Genomic DNA, 22849 nt, shown 5'->3' with positions numbered 1-22849 from the left:
ACCACGGGAATGCTGCAGCGATGGTAAACGTGCAAAATGGTCATAAGCCACTTTTCCCAGTGCTGTTGTAACTTCAAATGGCCATGAAATGAACTGTTGTAAATTGAGGACCACCTGTATTTCCCCAACATTTCTGCAGAATTTATCAATGCCCCACAACAAAGGTTAGTCTGTTGAGCAGCCCTGCTGATAAAGGCATCCTCGTTTATCACTAACCATTTATTTTGCTCTCTGTGATCTAGAAGACTCACAACAGGGCAACAAGCAGCACCCAATCATTGTGTAACACCCCCCGCCCGCCCCAAATCAAGACATCAACGAAGATTAATAGAAGGGTTCTATCCATTTGAAAAGAACTCCATGGCACACCTTGCCAGCCAAGAGGTGAAGAGGCATATGAAGGGATCAATAGCTGAGGCAAGATCAGTTGCTAGTAGCTCACTCTAAAAAATAGGAACTGAGGATCTGGCCTGCCAGTTTCTCACTCCCTGAAAAAAAAAACCATCTCTGAATATCAGATGCACACGAAGAGAGAAGAATGATAATTGAGTGTTCCCGAGGTGTTCATATATGTCCGTAAAAATTGTTATCAACATATTGGGCTAATTATCAAATACTTTTAAAATGTTGATAGGTAACTGACAGAGAGAAGAAGCAAAAACCAAACTATAGGTTAATACTTTTGTCCATCTTCATTTAGCAATCAACATTGGGATTTTCTGAATTTCTCCATCAGCCCCCTGAGATGCTGACTCATAATTATGCTGATGGTGACTAAAACATGTACGGGATCATTAACATTTAGGCAAGAATACTAGAAATTTGAGCTTTGGTTTAAATGGTGAGTAGCTTATTACATATATGAAGCTGGCAGCTTCTGTAAACTCAAGATTATCAAACAGATAATCTGCTCCCTCTAGTGCTAAAGAAGCTAAAATGCTCCAGAGTCCAGAGTTTTTGCTGCCAACCAGCCAAACTCTAGTCCTAAAAAGTCAGCATATACTCATTTTCCAACTATTTTCAAAGCTTGGTGTGCTTGAACAGTAGTAACCAAAGGAGGACAATTTGCAGACTACAGATAACCCTGGAATAATTGTCTTCAGCTTTCCCACAGTTGGGATACATCTCCCATTATTCTCAGCTAGCATGCCCAACAGGGATTGTGTAAACTAATTAGCAGGACATCAGATTAGATAAAAATCAGAGGATACCATTGTATGATATCACTGCCCCTTTAGGCTTCTACTGTTGAATTGGGGTTGAACTTGGGATCTTTAGCACATAAAGCACCTGTTCCACCGCTAAGCTACAATTGAACTATAGACCATCTCTTGTATGGCTGGGAAAATTAATTATTACTGCTGACGGGATGGAGCTGATTTATAAATTAATACAAAGAATGAATTTGAAGCACTACAAGATCAGTTTTTACCATATAAACAGAACTAGTGGATATTTATTTATCTGAATTTACAAGCCACCAAACTCCGAAAGTTTCCAGTTTTGCTTTCTAAAACGCTATCAAAACTTGCCATTTTGTTCAGTGGGCAACTCTAAGTCACATAGGCAGGGTCTCTGCTAAATCTTACAGTGATCTGAAGTGGAAGATGATCAGCACTGATAAAAGCAGCGTAGCACACCAGCAAATTGGGATAAGGTAACGCATCATCCGTTACAATCCTGTATATTTTTGGGGTGTGTGTGTGTGGAAAATGTTTCCAATCTTGAGAAAAGAATGCTTTAGGCCCTTTATTATTGCACTTTGTCCTAGTCAATAATTCCAGAAAATCCAGAAGAATTATTCTGCACCTGCTTGTAAACTTGGTGTACATTCAAGGAATCAAGGAGGATGTGTGACTGCACTGTTACGGTTGCTTCAATGTTTGCGGTAGAGTTGCCAGCACTCAGATCAGAGTTGCAATGCATTATTACTACATGGAGATCCAGCAACAGTCAAGCTGAACAGAAATGATAGGAAGCACTAACACATGGCAGTTGTTGTTACTGATGCTAACTGGAGCAGGGCCTTGACTTCAAATCATCTAATGAGGTGAGTACCAATGGAGAGCAAGGCCAAAAGAGAAAAGGATGCAGAAGAGGATTGGCAGTTCTTCAGTGGATTCTATCTTCCACACGAACAAAATGTAGCGGTTAAAGTGAAGTATTGCAGGTAAACTCTGCCCACAGCCTGGAGTTTGATCTTAATGGGGTTCAAGGTTGACTCAGCCTTCCATCCTTCAGAGGTCAGTAAAAAGAGGGCCCAGATTTCTGGGGGCAATATGCAAACAGTGCTTCCATATTGTAAATTGTCTAGCTCAGGGGTAGGTAACCTTGGCTCTTTTATGACTCGTGGACTTCAACTCCCAGAATTTTCCTGATCCAGCATGGCTCAGCTTGGAAAGCTGTCCCTTTCCCCTCAGCATGGCTGGCTCAGGAATTCTGGGAGTTGAAGTCCACCAGTCATAAAAGAGCCAAGGTTGCCTACCCCTGAGCTAGAGACTGCCATAAAATGCTATGGGGCAGTATATTAAGCCTAAATGCGATTGCTATGTTCACTCAAAGCAACCTTTCATAGTCTAAAGGCCTGTAAGCTAGCTTTCCAGATCCTAAATAGTTCCCTGGGAAGTTACAAATCATCTAATGCTGGGAAAGAGAAGACAGTAAACTGGCCTGCAATAATGGGGACTTTTCAAAAGATAAGATAAATGAGCAAACAAACATGTTGTTCACCAAGATTAGCTTGGTTTAACAAGCAATTTAGAGTGTAATAAACTACGTTCTATGGAATGTCAGGGTTCCCTGGACAATTCGAAGAAGCACTGAAGGTATTACTAGTCTCTCTGTCACCATATTATATAGCAATCATTAGAACCAGGAGTGTTTACTAAAATTGGCTGAATATTACAACTCTAAAATTTTCTTAATAATGCTTAATTCAGACACCGATGAAGTATGCTGCTATTAAGATTTGTAACCAATGCAATAAATACACGGAAAAATAAAATAAAAACAAAAACTGTTGTCTTCCGAAGGTAGAGAAAAGCTGATTTAATCCAAACCATTCATGCTTTATTGGAGATATGTATTCATTCTTGTGCTATTCTTCCACTGTCATCGTTTTCTCCAGGGCTGTTAATTTATTGGATTTATACCCTGCCTTTCTATTCTCGCAAACCTTTAAGGCACTTAGCAAAATCAAAAACCAAAAGAGAATGCAAAAAGTAAAAATACAGCAGAATGCTGGTAAACGCTCGGATGAGTGAGAATTTCTACAAAACCGTAGCCATTCACCCTTGCCCTCCCTGTTCTCTAATCCTAGCTGACTATATTACAAAACACCCTGGCATACAAAGCTGACAAGAGAAACACACTTATGCATCAGTCAGTCAGGATTCTGAGACACATGGCAGGTTGGAACTTTCATCCAAGATTAAATTATGGGTAATAGAGAGGTTTTACTCAATGATCTGGTATTAAACAACAATTGTTAGGTTGGAGGAGCCACCATCTCTGTTGCTTTGTCTTCCTTGGTTAGGTTTACACCTGAAAGGAAGAGATGTCATTGGCTACCCTCCTTTTCCTACAGCCCTCTGATTTTCCTCCGCCCAGGCCATTTTTCAATGCCTCCCTCTCTTATTTTTCTGATCAATCTCATAGAGATATGAGATATAGGTGGATGAACGGTGGTAGACACTGTGATGGTGCACTTACCTTTCGTTCCAGGGGGCTGTAAATTGTCACCCGTCAAGGAGCACCAGCCAACAGGAAAGATGTCACGAGAATCATAGCGGCACCAGTAATCAAAGGCTCCCCTCCAGCCATCAAAAGTGATAAGGACTTCAGAACCCCGTACCTCACCAATGGTGGCTGGGCAGATGAAGTGCGGGTTCTTCCTGTCTACAGCCTCAAGTTTCATCCCCATCTTAAAGAAATTCTGGGATGGAGGCGGTGGCTCCTAGGGGAGAAAGACCCAGTAAACATCCTAAAGTCAACCGTAGGTCCAGACTTGTCTGGTCACGTTTCTCAAAATGCTCTTGCACAAGATATCATAAAAGGTCAAGACTCTGCATCAGAACGACTCCAATGTTTCATCGCTCAATTTCAGATGCATTGTGATATTCTGTGTTTTTTTAAAAAAAATTGATTGGGTTCTACATCTGAGCAAGAATAGCCAGATTCATTTTTTTTAAAAAACTGAATTTCAAGAAAGCAAGTGGCACGGGAGGGCTATATTTGGGAAGTTCTTATCTGCAGTTCACCCAGAGGATATTTTTAAAGTTCAAACCAAGTTATCCTGAATTAGTCAATGGTGGAAGAGCAGAGGTGGGCCGAAAGTATCACGTGCCCCCATTTGAAAAGCACTGTGGAGAACAAAAATACGACAGTATAAGAAAGCATTCTGCTTTGTGGGCAGTATCTGTTGGACTTGGACAGCATTAGAGTAAGGGGGTTAAAGATACATCCTCATTTTTAAAACCAGGTTTGAACATAATGACTAAACAGAGACACTGCAAGTCCAGACTTCCTGAAACAGCCAGCCAACCCTCCCTCTTCTAACATTCCTTCCCTTTTCCTGTTGTCAGGTTGAATTACTGTTTGTCCCAAGTGCCAAGGTTGCTTTCAGACACCTGCCATAATTCTTACTAAAACCTGGCACATTCAAAGGAACGCTAGGACTCAACTTGATTATATAAATTTCCTTTCTTGCAGTTAAAGCAACCCCCCCCAAAAGATAAAAAGCAGTTTCTACCAGTCATCTATATAAGCATAACACAGTTTAAAATCTTGGCTCCCACCCTCACCCCCACCCTCCCATCCTTGGATCTCAATTGTTTGGTAGCTATTCTGTTCTCAAGTATATATCTCTTGCACCCACCTTAATCCTTAAATGGATTTTTCTATATTCAGCTTTCCTTCGTTAGTCTTTAATCTTAGTACAAACAGGTTCACACCGAAGGAATCATGACTTAAATTGATTCCGTTTTATTGCCTGTAGAGACTCAGTTCTACCAAGATTTCTCTCTTCGGCCTACAGATATTACTCACAGAATCTCATCCGGAAATCCCAGCACATGTCCAAATACAATTCAAGATGCTGATTGTACATAAAGCAAGTAACTTGGGGCCAGGTTACTTGAGGGACTGCTTCTCCCTGGTAGTTTCTGCCTGTCCCATCAGACTTCACAATGGACAAGCTCTGGTCCCCCAATGAAGTATGTCTTCTCTATTATGGTACTTGTCCTGGGAAACAGCCCCCCCCTCCCTGAAATATGGACCACCAGTCAGTCTTCTGGAAGCACTGGACCAGAGGGCTAACAGAGCTGTCATGTGGGTGCAGCCTAATCTGCTGAGTGCTATTGAGATTTTTTTTTAAGGGACTTGACTTGGTACTTTTTAAAGTAATGGATTGTGATTGTCTTCGGTTCTTATCCGTTCTGTTTTTATGTGTGCCTTGGCAGATGGGCAACTGTATAAATATATTAAATAAATATTCTTTTTTTTCAACAAGTGGTGTATCAAGCAGAACTAGCCAGATTTATTTATCACAAGAAATGGAACCATGTGGTTTCAGGGTATCAGAAAGGCCGCACGCTACAGTACCTTATGGAAAATCCGAACAGGAGCCATTTCTGCTCCATTCAGAGTCTTCAGAAGAAACATAGGCCAAGAGGAAGCATTCAGACGAAAACCTGAAGTGGAGACGGAGGCTGTTAAAATAGCAGCTGTAATTGAGGACATCCTAGCAGTCACCCTTCCATTATGAAGGCCCCAATACAGAATTCACTAATATTCCCAGGAACAATGTTTAGCAAATATTTCCACCATGCATTAATCTATGAACTTGTAAAGGAAGTACAGAATTTACAGACATGAGAAATAGAATGGAACAATCCTGATAAGTAAACTTTAGTATAATATGGAAAGTTCCTCATTGTCGAGGCAATAAACAAAGGAAGCCAAAGGAAGTGGTGCCGATGTAGTTCAATAAAACAGAACGATTATCCTTCAATTTTAACTTATTTTACTACTGATTCCAAAAACATCAGTCTACTCAGATAAACAGTTAAGAATTCTATGAAAAAAGACTCCCAGACCAGTTAGTCATCAAATGTTCAAGGAATATTCAATCATGCATCTCTTGAACTACACTCTTATCAAGAGCCTTCAAAATATTTAAATTTAGTTTAAACCAACTTTCAGACTAGCTGCTATCCTAGTTACTTGTGATAAGGAAAAATGACATAAGAAGGACCAGATTAAGATATTTTGCAGTACAGCAAACAAAAGGAAAGTCTCGAGATGGCTAAGCAGTCCTCAGCTAGTATGAACTGACTTGCTTACAACTTGGCAAGTAATTCCTTGGAATCCAGCACAGACAGCATAGAGGGGAAAGCAAAATTAACCTCAGCAAATTTAGGAATCGATAACGGAATATGCTTTTCAGGAAGACAAAGCACGACTCCTGTGGATTTCATTCTCAGGAATCTTCTGTTAGATATGGCAAGAGGCACCAGGTGCTTGTGGTTTATGGAAGTCCTGAGGGATTTTGTCCCCTTCAGCATTAGCAGAAGAGGCCAGGAGCTTTTCTGAAAATGGTGAGTCCTTTATATAAAAAAGGCAGTGTCAATGGGACTTCCTCTACCAACACTCACTGGAACCAAAAGGTAATTTAGTAAAAAAACAAGAAGGCCTCCCGGATTAGCAGTCACCATATTTGTAAAAAAAACCAAAACCATATGCCAAGAATACCATTCCTGGTATTGAAGAAAGTAGTAATCCTCTTTGGGGCCACAAAAAGGTTCAACCCACCTAAAGGAGGCTGGAGCATCCCGCCATTTTTTTCACAGTTGCCAATGGGCTGGATTTCTGCAGAATCTACCAGACGCCAGAAGTCATTCTTGTTGTCGCTGCCATCGAGGCGTAATCGGAGACGGGCACCTGTCAGCCCCACCACAGTGGCGATACAAGTTGACGTGGTGTTTCTAGGGTCTTGGGCTTCTAACTTCATGCCGATCTTGAATTCGTTGCTAGGCGGGGTATAAGACTGAGAAGGACAAGGCTTTTGGTCACACTTCCTCCTTTACGCAGCCCATTTTATACTCTCCCCAAACTCCTCTTCCTTCCTTTCCCATTCCCTACATTGTTCCCGGCATCTGAACACCGATAAAACTTTGTTGGGCTGTGATTCACAGTCAGCATGCAAAGAGAAATCAACAGGAATAAGAAACAGGGGGAAGAGAGGAGAATCCAACCATCAGCAGAAGATTAATTCTCTTCAGCTGAAGACATTAACATCTAAACTTTTCCCCTTCCTTTTGTTTGTCAGTATCTTTTGAGGTAAAACAGGCAGAATTTCATACTCTAACCAAACTGTCCCTCTTTATTATTACGGAACCTCTTTCACGCTTACCTTCTTCATTAAACACTCTTGAGGTCACAGAAAGCTGCCTTATGCAAGTCATTTACCCAATTCCTACGATATTGTCTACTTCGATACCTGATCCCATTGAACTGAATATGCTAGCTAGGAATTATACCTAGTACCTTTACATGCAGATTACATCTGATACTTCCTGCAGTACTCCAAAATCTTTGCTTCTTGTACTTTCACTTTGCAAGTGATATTAAATCAGCGGGCATGCTAAGAAATATATATTAATATATTTTTTTGGCAATTATTCTCTTTCATCACTACAGTGCATTCCATCTACGCAAAAGTGGCTTTTATTTTAAAATTCTAGTCAAAGACAATATCCAGCAGGTCACATCTGAGCTCAGATATGATGATAATAATCCTGTTTAATTTACATTTAATCTAAAACAATTGCTTACATTAAGTCTAAAACAATCATAAAGTATTATGAATGCATTTGCAATGGTTTAGGTCAGGGTCTGCAACCTTGACAACTTTAAGACTTGTGGACTTCAGCTCCCAGAATTCCTCAGCCAGCTGGCTGAGGAATTCTGGGAGCTGAAGTCCACAAGTCTTAAAGTTGTTCAAGGTTGCAGACCCTGGTCGAGGTCCTTCCAAGCTAGTTCCCCACATTGTCAGGTTTTTTTTCTGTCTCTTTCCCTCTAATAGATTTCAGTGCTAAAAAGAAATGAAAGCAGTGTGGAAAAAGAGGAGAGGGAGAGGTCACAAGTGAGAAGCAATACTGAATGAATTTCCCTTTCCTGGAATTATTTTGTAAGAAAAACACAGGACGTGTCTTATAGTACAGATAGTCCTTGACTTACAACCATTTGTTTAGTGACCGTTTGAAGTTACAACAGCACTGAAAAAGCGACTTATAACTGGTGCTGACGCTTACAGCCACGGCAGCATCCCCGTGGTCACGCGGTCAAAATTCAGGCGTGTAGCAACCAGCATGTGTGTATGATGGTTACAGTCTCCTGGAGTCACGTGGATGTCATTTGCAACCTTCCCAGATGGCTTCCAAGAAGCAAAGTCAAGGGCGGCAGCTGGACTTATTTAACGGCTGTATGATTCACTTGACAACCGCAGCGATTCATTGAACAATCCTGGCCAAACAGATTGTAAAATAAGAGTGTGACTCGCCCTTTGGTTAGCAATGGAAATTCTGGTCTCCGTCATCGTAAGTCGAGGATTACCTGTACCCTTAGGCACACCAGCCCATGTTAAATCAGCAATACCTGCGAACTAAGGCTCCTGAGCTATTTTCATCAACTCTAGAACTCATAGTGCACCTGTTTTTCAGTTCTGTTCTATTATAGAATTTACAACCGGGTACCTGCTTTGTTTGTTCTTCTCCCACCAACAGAAGGCAGAGGAGTCTATTCCATACTTGTATAGGAGCCGACTAGAAGCAGACCCCTTCATCCCAACTCTTTTACAACATGGAATGCTCCATTACCTGCTTGAAGCAATGGGCAGGAGCTGGGATGGAACATGTCTCTTTCAAGTATTTATCCCAGGCAAAATGACCTGACGAAGAGAAGATGGAGAACAAAGGTTGGCTGTGACAAAAGGTTTGAAGGCAAGTCTGAAAAAGCCTTCAATTAAAAAGCCTTCAATAAACAATTTGAAGCTGGGCTGGTTACTGAGGACCCTTTTTCTGCCTCTCTGCAGAAAAAAAAATCAACTCTTTTTCCAAAATTTTTGGCCTGGATGGAAGTCTGATAAATGCTAAATTACCTGGGCCTAAAAGGATCAGTACAGGAAGAGAAGGTTTAACTAAGCCAAAGCTTAAACCTAATTTAACTTTTTTTTTAATCCCATTTATATCCCGCCCTTCTTCGAAGACTCAGGGCGGCTTATAATCTAAAGCACAAATCAATGTGCTTAGCAAATTTTGTTAGTGTGCTGCCCTTATAGCATGTCGATTGTGCATACACAGTCTGAGAGGGCACTGGGCTGAAAATGATTTTGTAAAGCGACATAGGATCAAAAAGGTTGCATAACCTTCTGCTAAACTAAGATAAAAAGGGGTGGGTTAGTTTGGGTATTTTGTGATTCAGACCATCCCATTAAGCCCTAACATGATTTGATTGGGTACAGGTTATTGTATTTGATTCTTTGATTTAGTGTTTAAGGTAAAGGTAAAGGTTCCCCCGCACTTGTGTGCTAGTCGTTTCCAACTCTAGGGGCCGGTGCTCATCTCCGTTTCAAAGCCGAAAAGCCAGCGCTTGTCCGAGGAAGTCTCCGTGGTCATGTGGCCAGCATGACTAGACGCCAAAGGCGCACGGAACGCTGTTACCTTCCCACTGTAGTGGTCTCTATTTTTCTACTTGTATTTTTACGTGCTTTCGAACTGCTAGGTTGGCAGAAGCTGGGACGAGTAACAGGCACTCACTCTGTTACGCGGCACTCGGGATTCGACCCGCCAAACTGCCGACCTTCAGATCTACAAGCTCAGCATCCTAACCCACTGAGCCACCGCGTAGTGTTTACTATGGTGTATAAGCTTAGCCAATATGAAAAGTCAAGTACCATACTTTTAACAATATCCATCTCAAGTGTAGAACTTCATGCTTTAATTACCATATGACTTTTTAATATAGCAAAACAAAAAGGTTTCTCAGCTTGTAAGAGAATTAACAAAACATCATTTGCAGTTTTATAGTTTTTCATGCAATAATTAGCTTGGTTACATTTTGATAATCATCCAACTGTTTTCAGTGGCAACCTGCCCTCTTTTCTCTAAGGGCCTGCTCATATTGCCAGCTCCATATGGCTCATACTATGGAAACGCATCAGAATTAACTCAAAAGAAAAGATGCAAACAAACTCATACAAACAGCACACACACTACATATATAACATATACAAGCCAATTAAATAAGCATACCCAGCCGAATCATGTCTCCATAGTAAACAAAATAAAAAGGCAATTTTCTTCCCTACTGTTGGTCCCAAATACTAGATATTAGTGGCAAAAAAGCCATCCCTCTAAGAATCCAATCCTCTTTTTGAAGCTATCTGGACTAATGACCACCACTTTATCGAAGGCAACGAGCTGAACAACTACGGTCTGCACCGTCAGAACATTTGATAAGAGGGATACATCCTTCCCACATATAAGCCTTGGAACCTTTAAAAGGCCAGTCTAACTGTTGCTGATAACTTGAATTTCACTACTACAGCATTCCTGATAGATGGCTCTGCTCCCAGCCTCTGTTTTTTTAAAAAAAAATATTTTATAGATACCAAGAGGAACAATTATATACTACAGATTAACTTGCTGCTATATGCTCTTATATGGGAATTAGATGAGACTTTTCACATCTAAGAACAACAACAAAAATGAGTCAATAACTATGAGCCAGTGAAGAAAACTCCTCATCTTGGATTGGTTCATGTATGTTCATCAAAATGGCAGCAACTTAAGAATTATCATAGAGTCACAGGGCTGGAAGGAACCTTGGAGGTCTTCTGGTTCAATCCCTGTCCAAGACAGGAGTCCTTTTGCCAACCTGGACAAATGGTTGTCCAATCTTTTCTTGAAAACCTCCAGAGGTGGAGCACCCAACACACTGGGAAGCAAGCCGTTCCATTGATTAATCGTTCTCACTGCCAATTACATTTGTAGAAATATGCTATCTCAAATGTATCACCTTAGAGTTGAGCTTGTGTGCTTACTATACATACATCAAGTATTGGGTCCATCAAAGATATTGCACTCATTAGTTATATACATCCTTACTGCAGATCACAAACTTTTTTTTTTGCAAACTGCTTGCCCAGAACAAACTCCTATGATTACGATTTCTTTATCAGCATGGAGACCAAGATTCTTCAAGTAGAAGCATCTGTTCTAATAAAGCCTCAGAGGTCCCTGGCCATTTTTCCTGAACTTATTTAAAAGAGCTAAGGAAAGTCTCTACTTGAAACTCTGGAGCTAGAATTAATTTTAATAAAAAATTAAGTAAGTATAAGGCAGGTTTGTGGACACTTTAAATGAGATCGTTTCATTTATTTGTCATTCCCTTTTCTGAAGAATCTAATTCTCCAACAAAGAAAAAAAAGAAGAAGACAGAAACATTCATACCTTGATATTGAGAAGGGGGCTCAGACAGACGTCCATACTTGTGCTTTTTGCCATCTTTCCAATCTATTGCTAAGATCATTATAAGTAAGTAAAAAGAAAATAACCCCAGATTAATCACGTTACAAGTTTTATAACTTTTCTGATGTAAGCAAATATACCACATATTGCCCACTAGGGCTTAGACAAAGAATTTTTAACCTTCGGTGTGAGACATCTTCCCTCTACTAAGCAAATCAACTTAACTTTCATTTTGCCCTCAGTCTAAGGGAAAAAAGGATAGAGTTTCTTCATTCCTTCAGACTATCCTGTTCCTGTTTATCTATTTTTTTATTTTACAAAATGTGTAAGTCCGCCTATCTTATACATGATGATCCTAGTAGTGGAAACATGAGCAGAGAAATGACTGAGCAACTATTTCATCATCTTCTAAAACTCTCAAGCACCACCACAAAACAGACATGTCCATGGCTGTGTGTCAAAACCTGCAGGACGGTGGGACAGAATCATGGCAGAAGTTATATTGCTTTTGTGTGAGTGTGTGGTGTGTGTGTGTGTGTGTGTGTGATGTTGCCACATAGGCTAAAGAGGTGAGGTTTTGATTGCAATACTGTGTCTGACATCTTGCAGATGTATCTCACCCACTGCCCCATGGATTAGGGTTAGGCTGCCAAACCAGGATTCAGCAATCCCATACCTGGATATCATGGCACCCTTGGCCTACAGCCCCCATAATTAAATGAAAAACACATATTTATTCATTATCAGTTAAGTGCCAAATGAGACCACAACATTTCACAAGATCTTAGAGCAGGGGTGTCAAACTGCTGGCCCGTGAGCCGGATGGATCATGCCGAAACTGCGCCCACCCCATTGCCGGCAATGGGAAAAAAAAGTCACAATGTCGTGACATGTCATGTGATGTTGCAAGTTTGACACTGTCTTGGAGTGTTTTCATCTGAAAATTCAAATACTCTCTAAACATTGTTTGGGAACTGTTGGCCTATTGACTGCAGCAACTATTTCCTGGCTTTCAAAAGGTGAAACTGTATTTGCAGATGTCACTGATTTTGAGAGAAACAAACCCTGATTAGGACAGATGTTCAAAAGTGAGAGAAGAGAAGCTGCTGCCAAAAAACCCTGTAACAATGACAACTACTGTATATCCTCCAATGGCTTGAGAGAGAGAGAGAGAGACAGACAGACAGACAGACAGACAGACAGACAGACACATGCACTGAAAACAAGCTGCCTGGTTAAAAAAACAGGTCCTAGTTCTGAATTGTATTATAGAGTAGTCATAACCAGAGACCACAGCAGCAGCTTCAGCTGGAGGATTTGTACTCCATGAAAATTATGATCAACTGAGCATGAGGCTTAAATCCTTAGAGCAGGGGTGTCACGCTCCTGGCCCGTGGGCCGGATGCGTCATCCGGAAGCTGTGCCCACTCCATTGCCGGCAATGGCAAAACTGTCCCGATACGTTGCGTGACGTCACGTGACGTCGCGAGTTTTGACATGTCTGCCTTAGAGGCCAGGCTCTGCCTTAACTAATCAAGCAGCATCTTTACTATCCAGGGCTCCAGTGGCTTCTCAACATGCTCCCCTGGATTGCTCTTTGCCTTCACAGGCTCTCATTTTTAAGGGGCAAGAAGAGGGCAGAGGGAGGAGCCATCAGAGACACAAAGCAATTCAAAGCAGAGGGAAGTTAAAAGTGGAGGAGCAGCAAGCAGCATCGTAAACCAGGCATGAGAATTTGTTCCAAAAGCAACCCTACTTTCTTACAGTAAATAAAGGGTGACTGCAGGGCAGCGTGGAACCTGCCCTCTTCGCTACAATCTCATTTTATTCTGGGTAAATTTAGCACAAAGCTACACAAACAAACAAACAAACAAAAAACTTGTTTTAATTAGAAACCTCTCCCCCACCCCCCACCCCAAAAAAGACCAAGAAAAAAAAAAGATTGCTTGTGGGGTCAGTGGGAGGCAAAAGAGAGCAGCAAGCAAACAGAGCTTTTAAAAAAAACCTGCCTGGTGTGCCTATGTCACAACCCAAGCATAATTTCTCTTGGAGTTGAAGAAGATTACAGCCACTAGAGGAAAGTATTGTGAGGTAGCCTGGTTTGTTGGTTTCATGCCTCATTAAAAGGCAAGGAGGTATCTTGCCAAAGCAGCCCTGGCTTGCACCATGCTGGGATTATTAGCATATGGTGCCAAAGAGGCAGTATAGACTCAAAAGAGTTCCCTTCAGCCTGTTCACAGAAGGGTGAGCTAGGACTGCCTTAAAAATGTCATGAGAGGCAAAAATGTCATTGATAAGCAGGAAGGTAGGAAGTGTGTGTGTGTGTGTGTGTGTGTGTGTGTGTGTGTGTTGAAATCCAAAAGGTTGCCAGCCACTACACATCCCAGGCAAAATAAGTGAATTGTCAGCATCACTAACAGAGCGTCAACAAAAGGCATGAAAGAAGAAAGGGATAAAAATCAACTTGAAGCGGTTTTCTAGCTTGCCGGGATTTAAAGTAACCCAATGTCCTTCTTGTCTGGATGTTTGCTTAAAAGCCTACGTTCCCTTCACCAATGGCCTTATTAATGTCTCATTTCATTTTACTGAAACAATTAGCAAACTGAATGTTATGACTTACCTTTCTGAGGGCTTGGCTTCCGCATTCTATTGCCTGATACAAGGCCTCACTCTGCGACTGGCTTAGGGTTACTAATCTGAAGATGACTGGAAGTAAAAAGAGAACAAACTCTCTTGAGAAGTGGTCAAGAATTTTAAACAACCCTACTGCAAATCAAGTTCTCTTTTAATTCCAAACTTCAAACCATATATTCTTTGTAAATATCTGCATTTTAGCTCCAATCAACTATTTGTAGCCATTCAATTCTGGTTTTTTGCAGTGTATTTCTTGCAGGGGAAACTGCCTTAGCTGCTTTGGGATTGCACTCCCTTTGAAGGAACAGGTTTATAATTCGTAATTTTTTTTAAAAAAAATCCATCTCCCCCCCCCCCCCCCCGTTTTGTCCAGTGGTGACTGTGGCTGAGAATCCCATTTGTCAGCCTCACAGTATATGCAATTTGTGACCTCACCAGAAGACAATAGGGGACTTTCAGTCATACTCACATGGTATAACAAGATGGTGGGTTTGTTGTCACTGTGTGTTGTGGTGGTGGTGGGGCACGAAGGGAGGCTCAGCCAATCTCAATGTATACATGTTGTACTTTGACAATAAAGGTTCATTCATTCAGACTTCTAGACTAGACTATGGTAAAGCAGAATGTATATAAACTCAACTCTGAAATGCCCTTTAACCTGAAACATACATGTTTAGATGTCTTATGCAAAAAATTATATACTTTTATTTTGATGTATCACAACCTAATTTGATTATGTTTTAATGTATACTTTTAAAATCCTTGCAACTCAATTAGATTTCCCTTTATTTGTCTTTAATGATCAGAACAGAATTCTTTATTCTGTTACCAAGAATATGGTCATTACGTTCAAAAGACGTTTTCAGAGCACATGTGTCCAGGAAGATCCTATTAAAAACCTTTTGGAAAATAACCAGGACTTATCCCATATTCCCAGGAACTTCAGGGAATGTCTAGCAAGCCCTTCTGAGTTGCTCCCATGCAGACTTCTTCCCGATGGCTGGCTTCCTCTTAAAATTGCAAAATAGCAAGGAAAACTGGAAGGCTAGAACAGGCCAAATCACTTCTGGCAAGCATCCCGGTCAAGGCTGGAGCTAACAGACATGCCACGAGGCAGGGAGCAAATGTAATTTTCCTGGCTACTCAAAAGTCTCTTGGCTACAGCTTCGGCAAGGAGACAGAGGGGAGACCGTTGGGAGGACGGAAAGAAGGATCTTAGTCAGCGGTAGATGACTATACATTCTAAGAAAGGAAAACAAACCTGGCTCCTTTCTCACTGTTGATGTTAAAAGAATGAGATCACGGGCAAAATCCAGGACTAATGAGCTTTAATAAATTCCACTAGAGCAATTAGCATGTGCACTTGGAAAGACCATCTCTTTGACCCTCTCTTCTCTTCACTGTCAATACCAAACACCACATTAGGAGAAGCACTGCTTTATGTCTGCTCACAATGTGCTCAATGGGACAACAGTGAAGAGTTCCAGCAATTCGTTAATCAGAACAGTTCCCTAGATACAGTTATCGCAAGGAACTAGGAGCCTCCTGCAATCTCTGGCAGAGAGTCAGATGCTCCAACAGTAGAGTAGCTGAGCTTGTGTCTATGCATATTATTCTGAATGGGAGAAGACTAACATACTGGCAAGGTCACAGAGGCCTATCGGTGTTGGAGGGTGAGGGGAACCACACAGTATGAAGAGATTTCTGGACTGCTTGCAAAGAGCAAAACAGAGCGGGAGCCAACTTTTTTGAAAGAGTACAGCAGAGCCAACTACAGCAGTGGAGAGAGAGAGAATAACCCCCCCCCCAAGAAAGTGTGAGAATTCAATTTATTCTGATCCCTAGAAGATGCTTAAGTTGTTAACCATTTTCACTAGTACATTAGAAATAACTGGGGAAGTAAAAGCTGTGGATTCTCATTAGGAAATGTTCCCTTGTCTGCACATACTCTTGCAGATCTATGACAGAAAGGGGAGGGGGTTTAAAACACACCTTAAGACTTTGCCTTGTTCTGAGGAAGGAAAAAAACCAACCATTTTCTTCGTGCCTGAATATCGAATATTCACTAAACAGTCTAAAAATACCGTCAGAATATCTATCTTTTGTTGAGCATTAGCAAAACGAAGGGAGAATGGACTCATTCCTTCATCTGGGCAAATTTATATATATTTTCCAGCACTTTAAAGTGGGTCTCAAGTAAAATACAACCAGGAACTGTATTTATGAAATGCTGTTTTAGTTTGTGTTTTACATTTGTTACATTTTGTTATTTTGTTAGACTTTTCACTGTTCCTCCTAAGCAGGTTCAGAGAAAGACAGGATCTATATTTTCTAAATAAATAAAAAAATGACACTAAGACATATTTATGGTAACTGCCTGGTTTCAAGAGAATCAGTTTGGTCTTGTGGTTAAGATACCAGACCAGAAACTGGAAGACTCTGTGTTCTAATTCCACTTTAGGCATGAAAATCAGCTGAGTGACTAGGAGACGGTGAGTTCTAGTTGTGCCTAAGGCATAAAAGCTGGCTTGGGTGACTTTGGGCCAGTCATTATCTCTCAACCAAACCCACTGCACTGGATTGTTGTTGTGGGGAAAATAGGAGGAAGGAGTCTGCTGCCTTGAGTTGTATGTGAAAAAAAAAGATAGGCTGATAATAATAATAAGAGATAGCATTGCTGATTTTAAAAAAATGCGATCACAAAACAAATCTTAACTGATTTATCAGCCAGAAGGTCTTTGCAGAATATTCTGTGTTTGATTACAAGTCTTTAAAGTGATAGACCTGCCAAATATTTCATCTTGAAATTTGACAGAAAGCAGGAGGAGGATTTTCTAACATCTGAAGAAGCATCTTAGGACAAATCCATCAAAAATATATACCAACCAGATAGGCAGCCTTCAGCAACATTGCAAATGGACAGCCTTAGGAGAGGAAGCCACACCCACTTCCTGTGACATGGAGAGAAAAGGGAAAGATAATTCACAATCAGTAGAAAGTGTTCAGTCTCGCTTTTAGCAATTCAAATCCTTCTCCTTTTCACTTTGCTTTTGCGATAAGAAAGCATCTTTGGAAGTCCCGAGTACTAAATCCTATCTATGATTATAAGTACTGAGTTTGCAGTGCAATGTTGAATCTGCAGGCTGTCGGCAAAGCCACTGGAAGTGAGATGTTAAATATCTTGGAGCTAGCTCATGGTTTAATGTAATCTGCTCCCCCACCCGAAAAAACACCTTTTACCCTTACTGAATATCCCATTCTTTTTCACAAAGAATTTAATACCCACCTCCAGCCAATTTCTCATTGCAACAGCTATTGGTTATTTTTTAAAACATCAGTCACATATTATCTCAAGCTATGTGACAGATGTTATATCTAGCTAGGCTTAAACTGAGCACCTTTAGGTAAAGGTAAAGGTTTCCCCGCACATGCGTGCTAGTCGTTTCCGACTCTAGGGGCTGGTGCTCATCTCCGTTTCAAAGCTGAAGAGCCAGCGCTTGTCCGAGGACGTCTCCGTGATCATGTGGCCGGCATGACTAGACGCCAAAGGCGCACGGAGCGCTGTTACCTTCCCACCGTAGTGGTCCCTATTTTTCTACTTGCATTTTTACGTGCTTTCGAACTGCTAGGTTGGCAGAAGCTGGGACGAGTAATAGGCACTCACTCTGTTACGCGGCACTCGGGATTCGACCTGCCAAACTGCCGACCTTCTGATCGACAGGCTCAGCGTCCTAACCCACTGAGCCACCGCGTCCCTTTTGAGCACCTTTAAGTGCCACTTAATCAAGGTGGATTCTTAGGGGTCATTCAATTAATGTTTCAACTATTCATGAATGCAAGAACATAAAACAGAACACAGGGAGATGGGGAAGGAATGCCTGACTTTTGGCAGATCTAATCCAGCCTTCTTTTCTGCATAGGAGACAGTCCAAATCTTCTCTGCTGTTTCCTCACCAACAAGTGCAGAACCCATTAATGATTACAGCCAAAAGCCATAGACAATCACCCCTCTACGGGTTTCTCTTTTTAGAAACAAGCCTCATTTGCCATGATTTACATTTATTGAGTAATGCATTGTACAAAAAGATAGTTTTGCCGGTCCTAAAACTGCCCAGTTCACTTGGTGACTAGTAGAATAGAATAGAATAGAATAGAATAGAATAGAATAGAATAGAATAGAATAGAATAGAACAGAACAGAAGCTGGAAGGGACCTTGGAGGTCTTCTAGTCGAACCCTCTGCTCAGCAGGAGGACTTATATACCATCTCAGACAGGTGATTGTCCAGTCTCTTTTTAAAAACTTCCAGCGACAGAGTGCCCACAATTTCTGGTAGTTCTTATATTTTGAGAAAGAAAGGAAATGTTCTCTCTAGTAAGTCTCTGCAGCATGCAGAATGTACATTAAGGACGGACAATCTATTAACTTCAAGATTTTTTGAACTTCAATCCCTGTAATTTAACCACTGGCCAGACTGCCATGGAAATGCAACCCAAAACCTCTGGAGAATGGTACACATAGGTGACAATTTTGCAACACTGCAATGTTCACTTGTAGTCTGTTTCAGATTTAAACTCCCCATAACACCCATTCCAAATTAATTTGAATTTAAGCGCTCACAGCCTTATATTAAGGAGAGTTATTACTTTTGGTTTTATTGTACAGGGACAAGTATACTACTTTGTGAGCTTAACTTCAAGAACAAAACAACCCAAACTGACACAAATCTGCAGAATCACCTCAGTCTAAACTGAATGGTAGAAGCGGATTCCTCAGCACTGTTTCATTTAATCCAGGGATCAACTTTTATATCTCTTTCAAATGTGAAATTAAATTATATAAGGCACAAGAGACATTTTAATAGCAAAGGCTTTAGTTAGTTTAATTTCAGTGAATGTAACCACAGCTATCTTCCAATATTTAGGCTTAGAAGGGAAGTCTTGCATCTCAGAATCTGTATCCTGTTCAAGATTTGCTTTTTCTTTCGAAAAATGAACCACAACTGAAAATCACAGCTTTTCATGATGGAAAAATAGGTTTTCCATTGTCTTGTTTAAACTGCCATTTCTTAAAGCAATTTCATTTTGAACTGTGCTTAGTGGTCTGGAAAACAAATTGTTCATTTTCTTCTTTCACAGCGTGATAGAGTTCCACATTTTTAAAAATGTATTTATCTCTCCTTATGGAATTTAAGGCAACCTACATAAGGTTTCCAGATAATCTCCCATCCATTTGCCAACCAGATTAAAACCTCCTTATCTTCAGCAAGGCAGCTGCATCGGGTACCTCCAAACAATTCATAATTTTAAAAAATTCTATTTAGAGTGAGTGGAAAAAGCTGAGTGAAGATTTTGAGGAAAAAAATGGCCAGGCAAGGGAAAAGAATCTCTTCCTTTATGCAAAATGGTAAAACAATTGAGACTGAAATTTCATTATATCCTTTTTTATAGATACATTTGGCACATTAACTATATATTCACTGTACATCACTAAATCAGAATAAGGTTCAGTCATGCAATAGCATTTCAGCTTTAAGCCTCTGAACTACAAAATGGATGATTGTCCATCCAATTGTATGGCCTTAATTTCAGTTATTTTACTGGAGAAGAGCCTAATGCTGGGAAAGGTTGAGGGCAAGAGAAGAAGGGGACGACAGAGAATGAGGTGGCTGGATGGAGTCACTGAAGCAGTAGGTGTGAGCTTAAATGGACTCCAGAAGATGGTAGAGGACAGGAAGGCCTGGAGGAACGTTGTCCATGGGGTCACGATGGGTCGGACACGACTTTGCAGCTAACAACAACAATTTCAGTAATATGGAATTGTTTCAGGAAGAATAGATTTAGGCCTCTTCTAATATTTATGTTTAGCCAACACTAATCCTTTTGTTGAGAGATTACATGTACCCTGTTCCTGACAGGTAAGCCAAATGTACAGTGGAATGAATAACCATCAAGACAGAACAAATTAAAGGCCAAGTGAGTTTTAAGAATCAAAGAATAAAACAAGTATATCAAGGGAATATATCACAGACCACTGTAGTAGAGCTCTAATAGTCTATGACGTACCTTGGGCTTAAAATAGCTTGTGAAAAGTAAACCCTTTCTATGCGGATTAGCTTAGAAACTTTATTTTGTACATCAGTCTACTTCTAAAAGAAAATGCTGCCATCAATCAGTGACATTTTTTGGTGGAAATTCAAACGTGTCACCACACTTAAAATTAAGCATGAGAAAAAAACCACCAAATTTTAAATTCCCAAAAGTAATCATCACATGGGCTTCAAAACTATAACAAAAGCATGCTTGCATGACAATCCAAAACATGTGCACATACATATGTAAACAAAATGGCTTAGTTCATACAAGAGCCTTGGTGGAGCAGTGGGCTAATGCCTCCTTAAGTAACACCAGCTGCCTGCAATTAGTGCAGGTTCGAGTCCCACCAGGCTCAAGGTTGACTCAGCCTTCCATCCTTCCGAGGTAGGTAAAATGAGGACCCAGATTGTTGGGGGCAATTAAGCTGACTTTGTAATAATGCCGCTTGGGGTGTGTGTGAAAGCCCTAACAAGCAGGCATATACATAGACTGAAGGCTACTGCTAAGCTTGTAAGCCGCCCTGAGTCTTCGGAGAAGGGCGGGATATAAATGGAATTAAAATAAAATAAATAAATAAATAAACACATTTAAACAATTCTGTTCCAAAGTAGTGCCCGCATTCATACACCATGCTAAGCTTGGCTGGCTGTAATACTGATTGGTTTTTTGTGGATTAGTGTGTTTTGTTAACCCAGACCATTTGGTCAGTTGACAGTTGAAAATGTTATGCAAAGCCACAAAATGGATTATCTGGTTTGTGAACTAGCCAATCCAAGTTAAATCTGCAGAACTCTCTCTCTCTCTCTCTCTCTGTTTGTGTTTGAGATACTTTTTTCAGTAACTAGAATTATTACTGTATCAGTATTATTGTATTTATTATGGCTACTCACTCCAGACAATTCTGGGTGGCTTACAGTTGCCAAATGCCTCCCAAGAGGGAGATAATTTACTTAACAATAAAGTTGAATTTTTTTAAAGTTAAAATCATATTTGCTCTATTTATACTTAGGACTTCTTTCTATTCTGAAGCCCGCTTTCTTCAGTAAATGCCAGTCCCGTCATTTTATATCCTAAGAAAGCAAGCCCAAAGCATGCATCTTGACTATCCCAAATTGCTTTTGGGGAGACATCAAACCATTAGTTAGGGAGGGTTTCTGATGAATCACTGAGTACCCAGAGCCAGGTAGAGGACAAGAGAGGAACCAGAGGAAATCCTCATGACTGAGGAACAAATCAAGAGTGGGGAAAAAAAAAGAAGTCAAGAAATCTCCTATTAGGAAAACAACCTTCCGACAAATTGTCCAACTCCTGATTTCTGCAGCAGACAGAAAGGAAGCACCGTGAAGAATAACTCCCCTTCCTGCTTTGATGTCACACACACTGCTTTCCAGCTGCCCCTCACCCGACAGACTCCATTTAGCAACCCTGGTCCCCCCCCTCCCCCCCTCCCCCCCATCAGGATCCTAAATCATCATCCGTCCCAACTGCATCCCAGGACAGCCTGTTCACACGTGCCTCCATTTGGCGGGGCCTCCTTCCCTCCAGATGCGGCCGCCCCTTCGGACCCTCTCTGGGATCCGAGGTCTCCCCCGGGTAGCCTTCCCCTTCCTCCCCGCACAGGAAAGGAGGCCGCGGTGTCTCGGGCCGGAGGATGCTCCCCAGAAGGCCGGACCAGGAGGAAGGCTCAGCTTCCTCCAAGACGAGGCGAAGGAGCCAGACCGGACCCTCCGCCCGAGCAAGCCAGGGGCTGCCTCTCGGGCAGGGACGCCCGCCATCCCCTCTCGGCCCCCTCGCCGTCTCTCCAGGGAGGGAAGCGCCCACGCCGGAGGCCTATCCGCGGCGCCCGGGGAGGGAGCCAAGCCCGCCGAAGAGAACGGGCCGGCCGCTGTCACTCAGCCAGGGTGGCCCCGGCTGCCCCAGGAGGGCCGGGCCTGCGCGGGGCGGAGGCGTCCCGCACCCGGCGGCCAGGCCTCCTCCGCCCCCTGGGCTCGGCCTCCCCGCGCGGCGGCCTCCCCGCCCGCTGGCTCACCTGAGGCCGAGCGCGGGGCTGCCTCAGTCCCTCGCCGCCGTTATCGCCGCCGCCGCCGCCATGTTCCGAAGCGCAGGGATGGCGGGGGGGGGGGAAAGGGGAGGGACGGGGAAGGAAGCCGCCTGCCCGGCCCGACGCCGCCCCCTGCCGCCTGAGGAGGCGCCGGGGAGGCCGGCCGGAGGGATGCCAGGCCCGGCCCGCGGCCGTGCAGCCGAGCTCCGAAAGGGCCCGAGCTCCGAAGCGGGATGGGCTCGTCTCCGCGTTTCCCTCGCTTTGGAAGCGCGGGACGGGAACGTGTGGAAGGAGCGACCCGGGATGGCTGCCCCGCCATTGTTCGCGGGGGCTCGGCGGAAGGCTGGGCCCTTTCGGCTGGGTCCCTCTTTTTATTGTAGCGTTATAAATCTTGATCCAGATTTCAGCGCGGGAGTGTGTATGTGTGAGTGTGTGTGTGTGTGTGTATGTATATGTATGTATGTATGTATGTATGTATGTATGTATGTATGTATGTATATGACTATACGTATATGTTTGGGTTCTTGCCCCCCTCTTATTGTAATGTTATAA

General features: G+C 42.1%; 1 protein-coding gene across 6 annotated transcripts in view; it reads right to left on the bottom strand.

The window, feature by feature from the left end:
- SCMH1 (Scm polycomb group protein homolog 1) overlaps positions 1–22368 on the bottom strand; it is a 39125-nt gene extending 16757 nt beyond the window's left edge. For 3 of the 6 annotated variants that reach the window (XM_083369298.1, XM_083369302.1, XM_083369301.1), the window contains exons 1-8: positions 22286–22359; positions 17049–17113; positions 14149–14234; positions 11511–11579; positions 8877–8947; positions 6811–7045; positions 5602–5690; positions 3712–3955 (exon numbers count right to left, since the gene is read on the bottom strand). In XM_083369298.1, the coding sequence (XP_083225424.1) occupies positions 3712–3955; positions 5602–5690; positions 6811–7045; positions 8877–8947; positions 11511–11579; positions 14149–14173 (733 nt within the window). In that variant the 5' untranslated portion in view covers positions 14174–14234; positions 17049–17113; positions 22286–22359. Of the gene's footprint in view, positions 1–3711; positions 3956–5601; positions 5691–6810; positions 7046–8753; positions 8950–11510; positions 11580–14148; positions 14235–14631; positions 15212–17048; positions 17114–22285 lie in introns of those variants that run through there. The other 3 variants (XM_083369299.1, XM_083369300.1, XM_083369303.1) reach the window with 3 other exon arrangements.
- Between the last annotated feature and the right edge of the window lie 481 nt (positions 22369–22849).

Source organism: Vipera ursinii (genome assembly GCF_947247035.1).
Source record: "Vipera ursinii genome assembly, chromosome: 9".
NCBI lineage: Eukaryota > Metazoa > Chordata > Lepidosauria > Squamata > Viperidae > Vipera > Vipera ursinii.
This window is presented reverse-complemented; position numbering and strand designations above follow the sequence as displayed.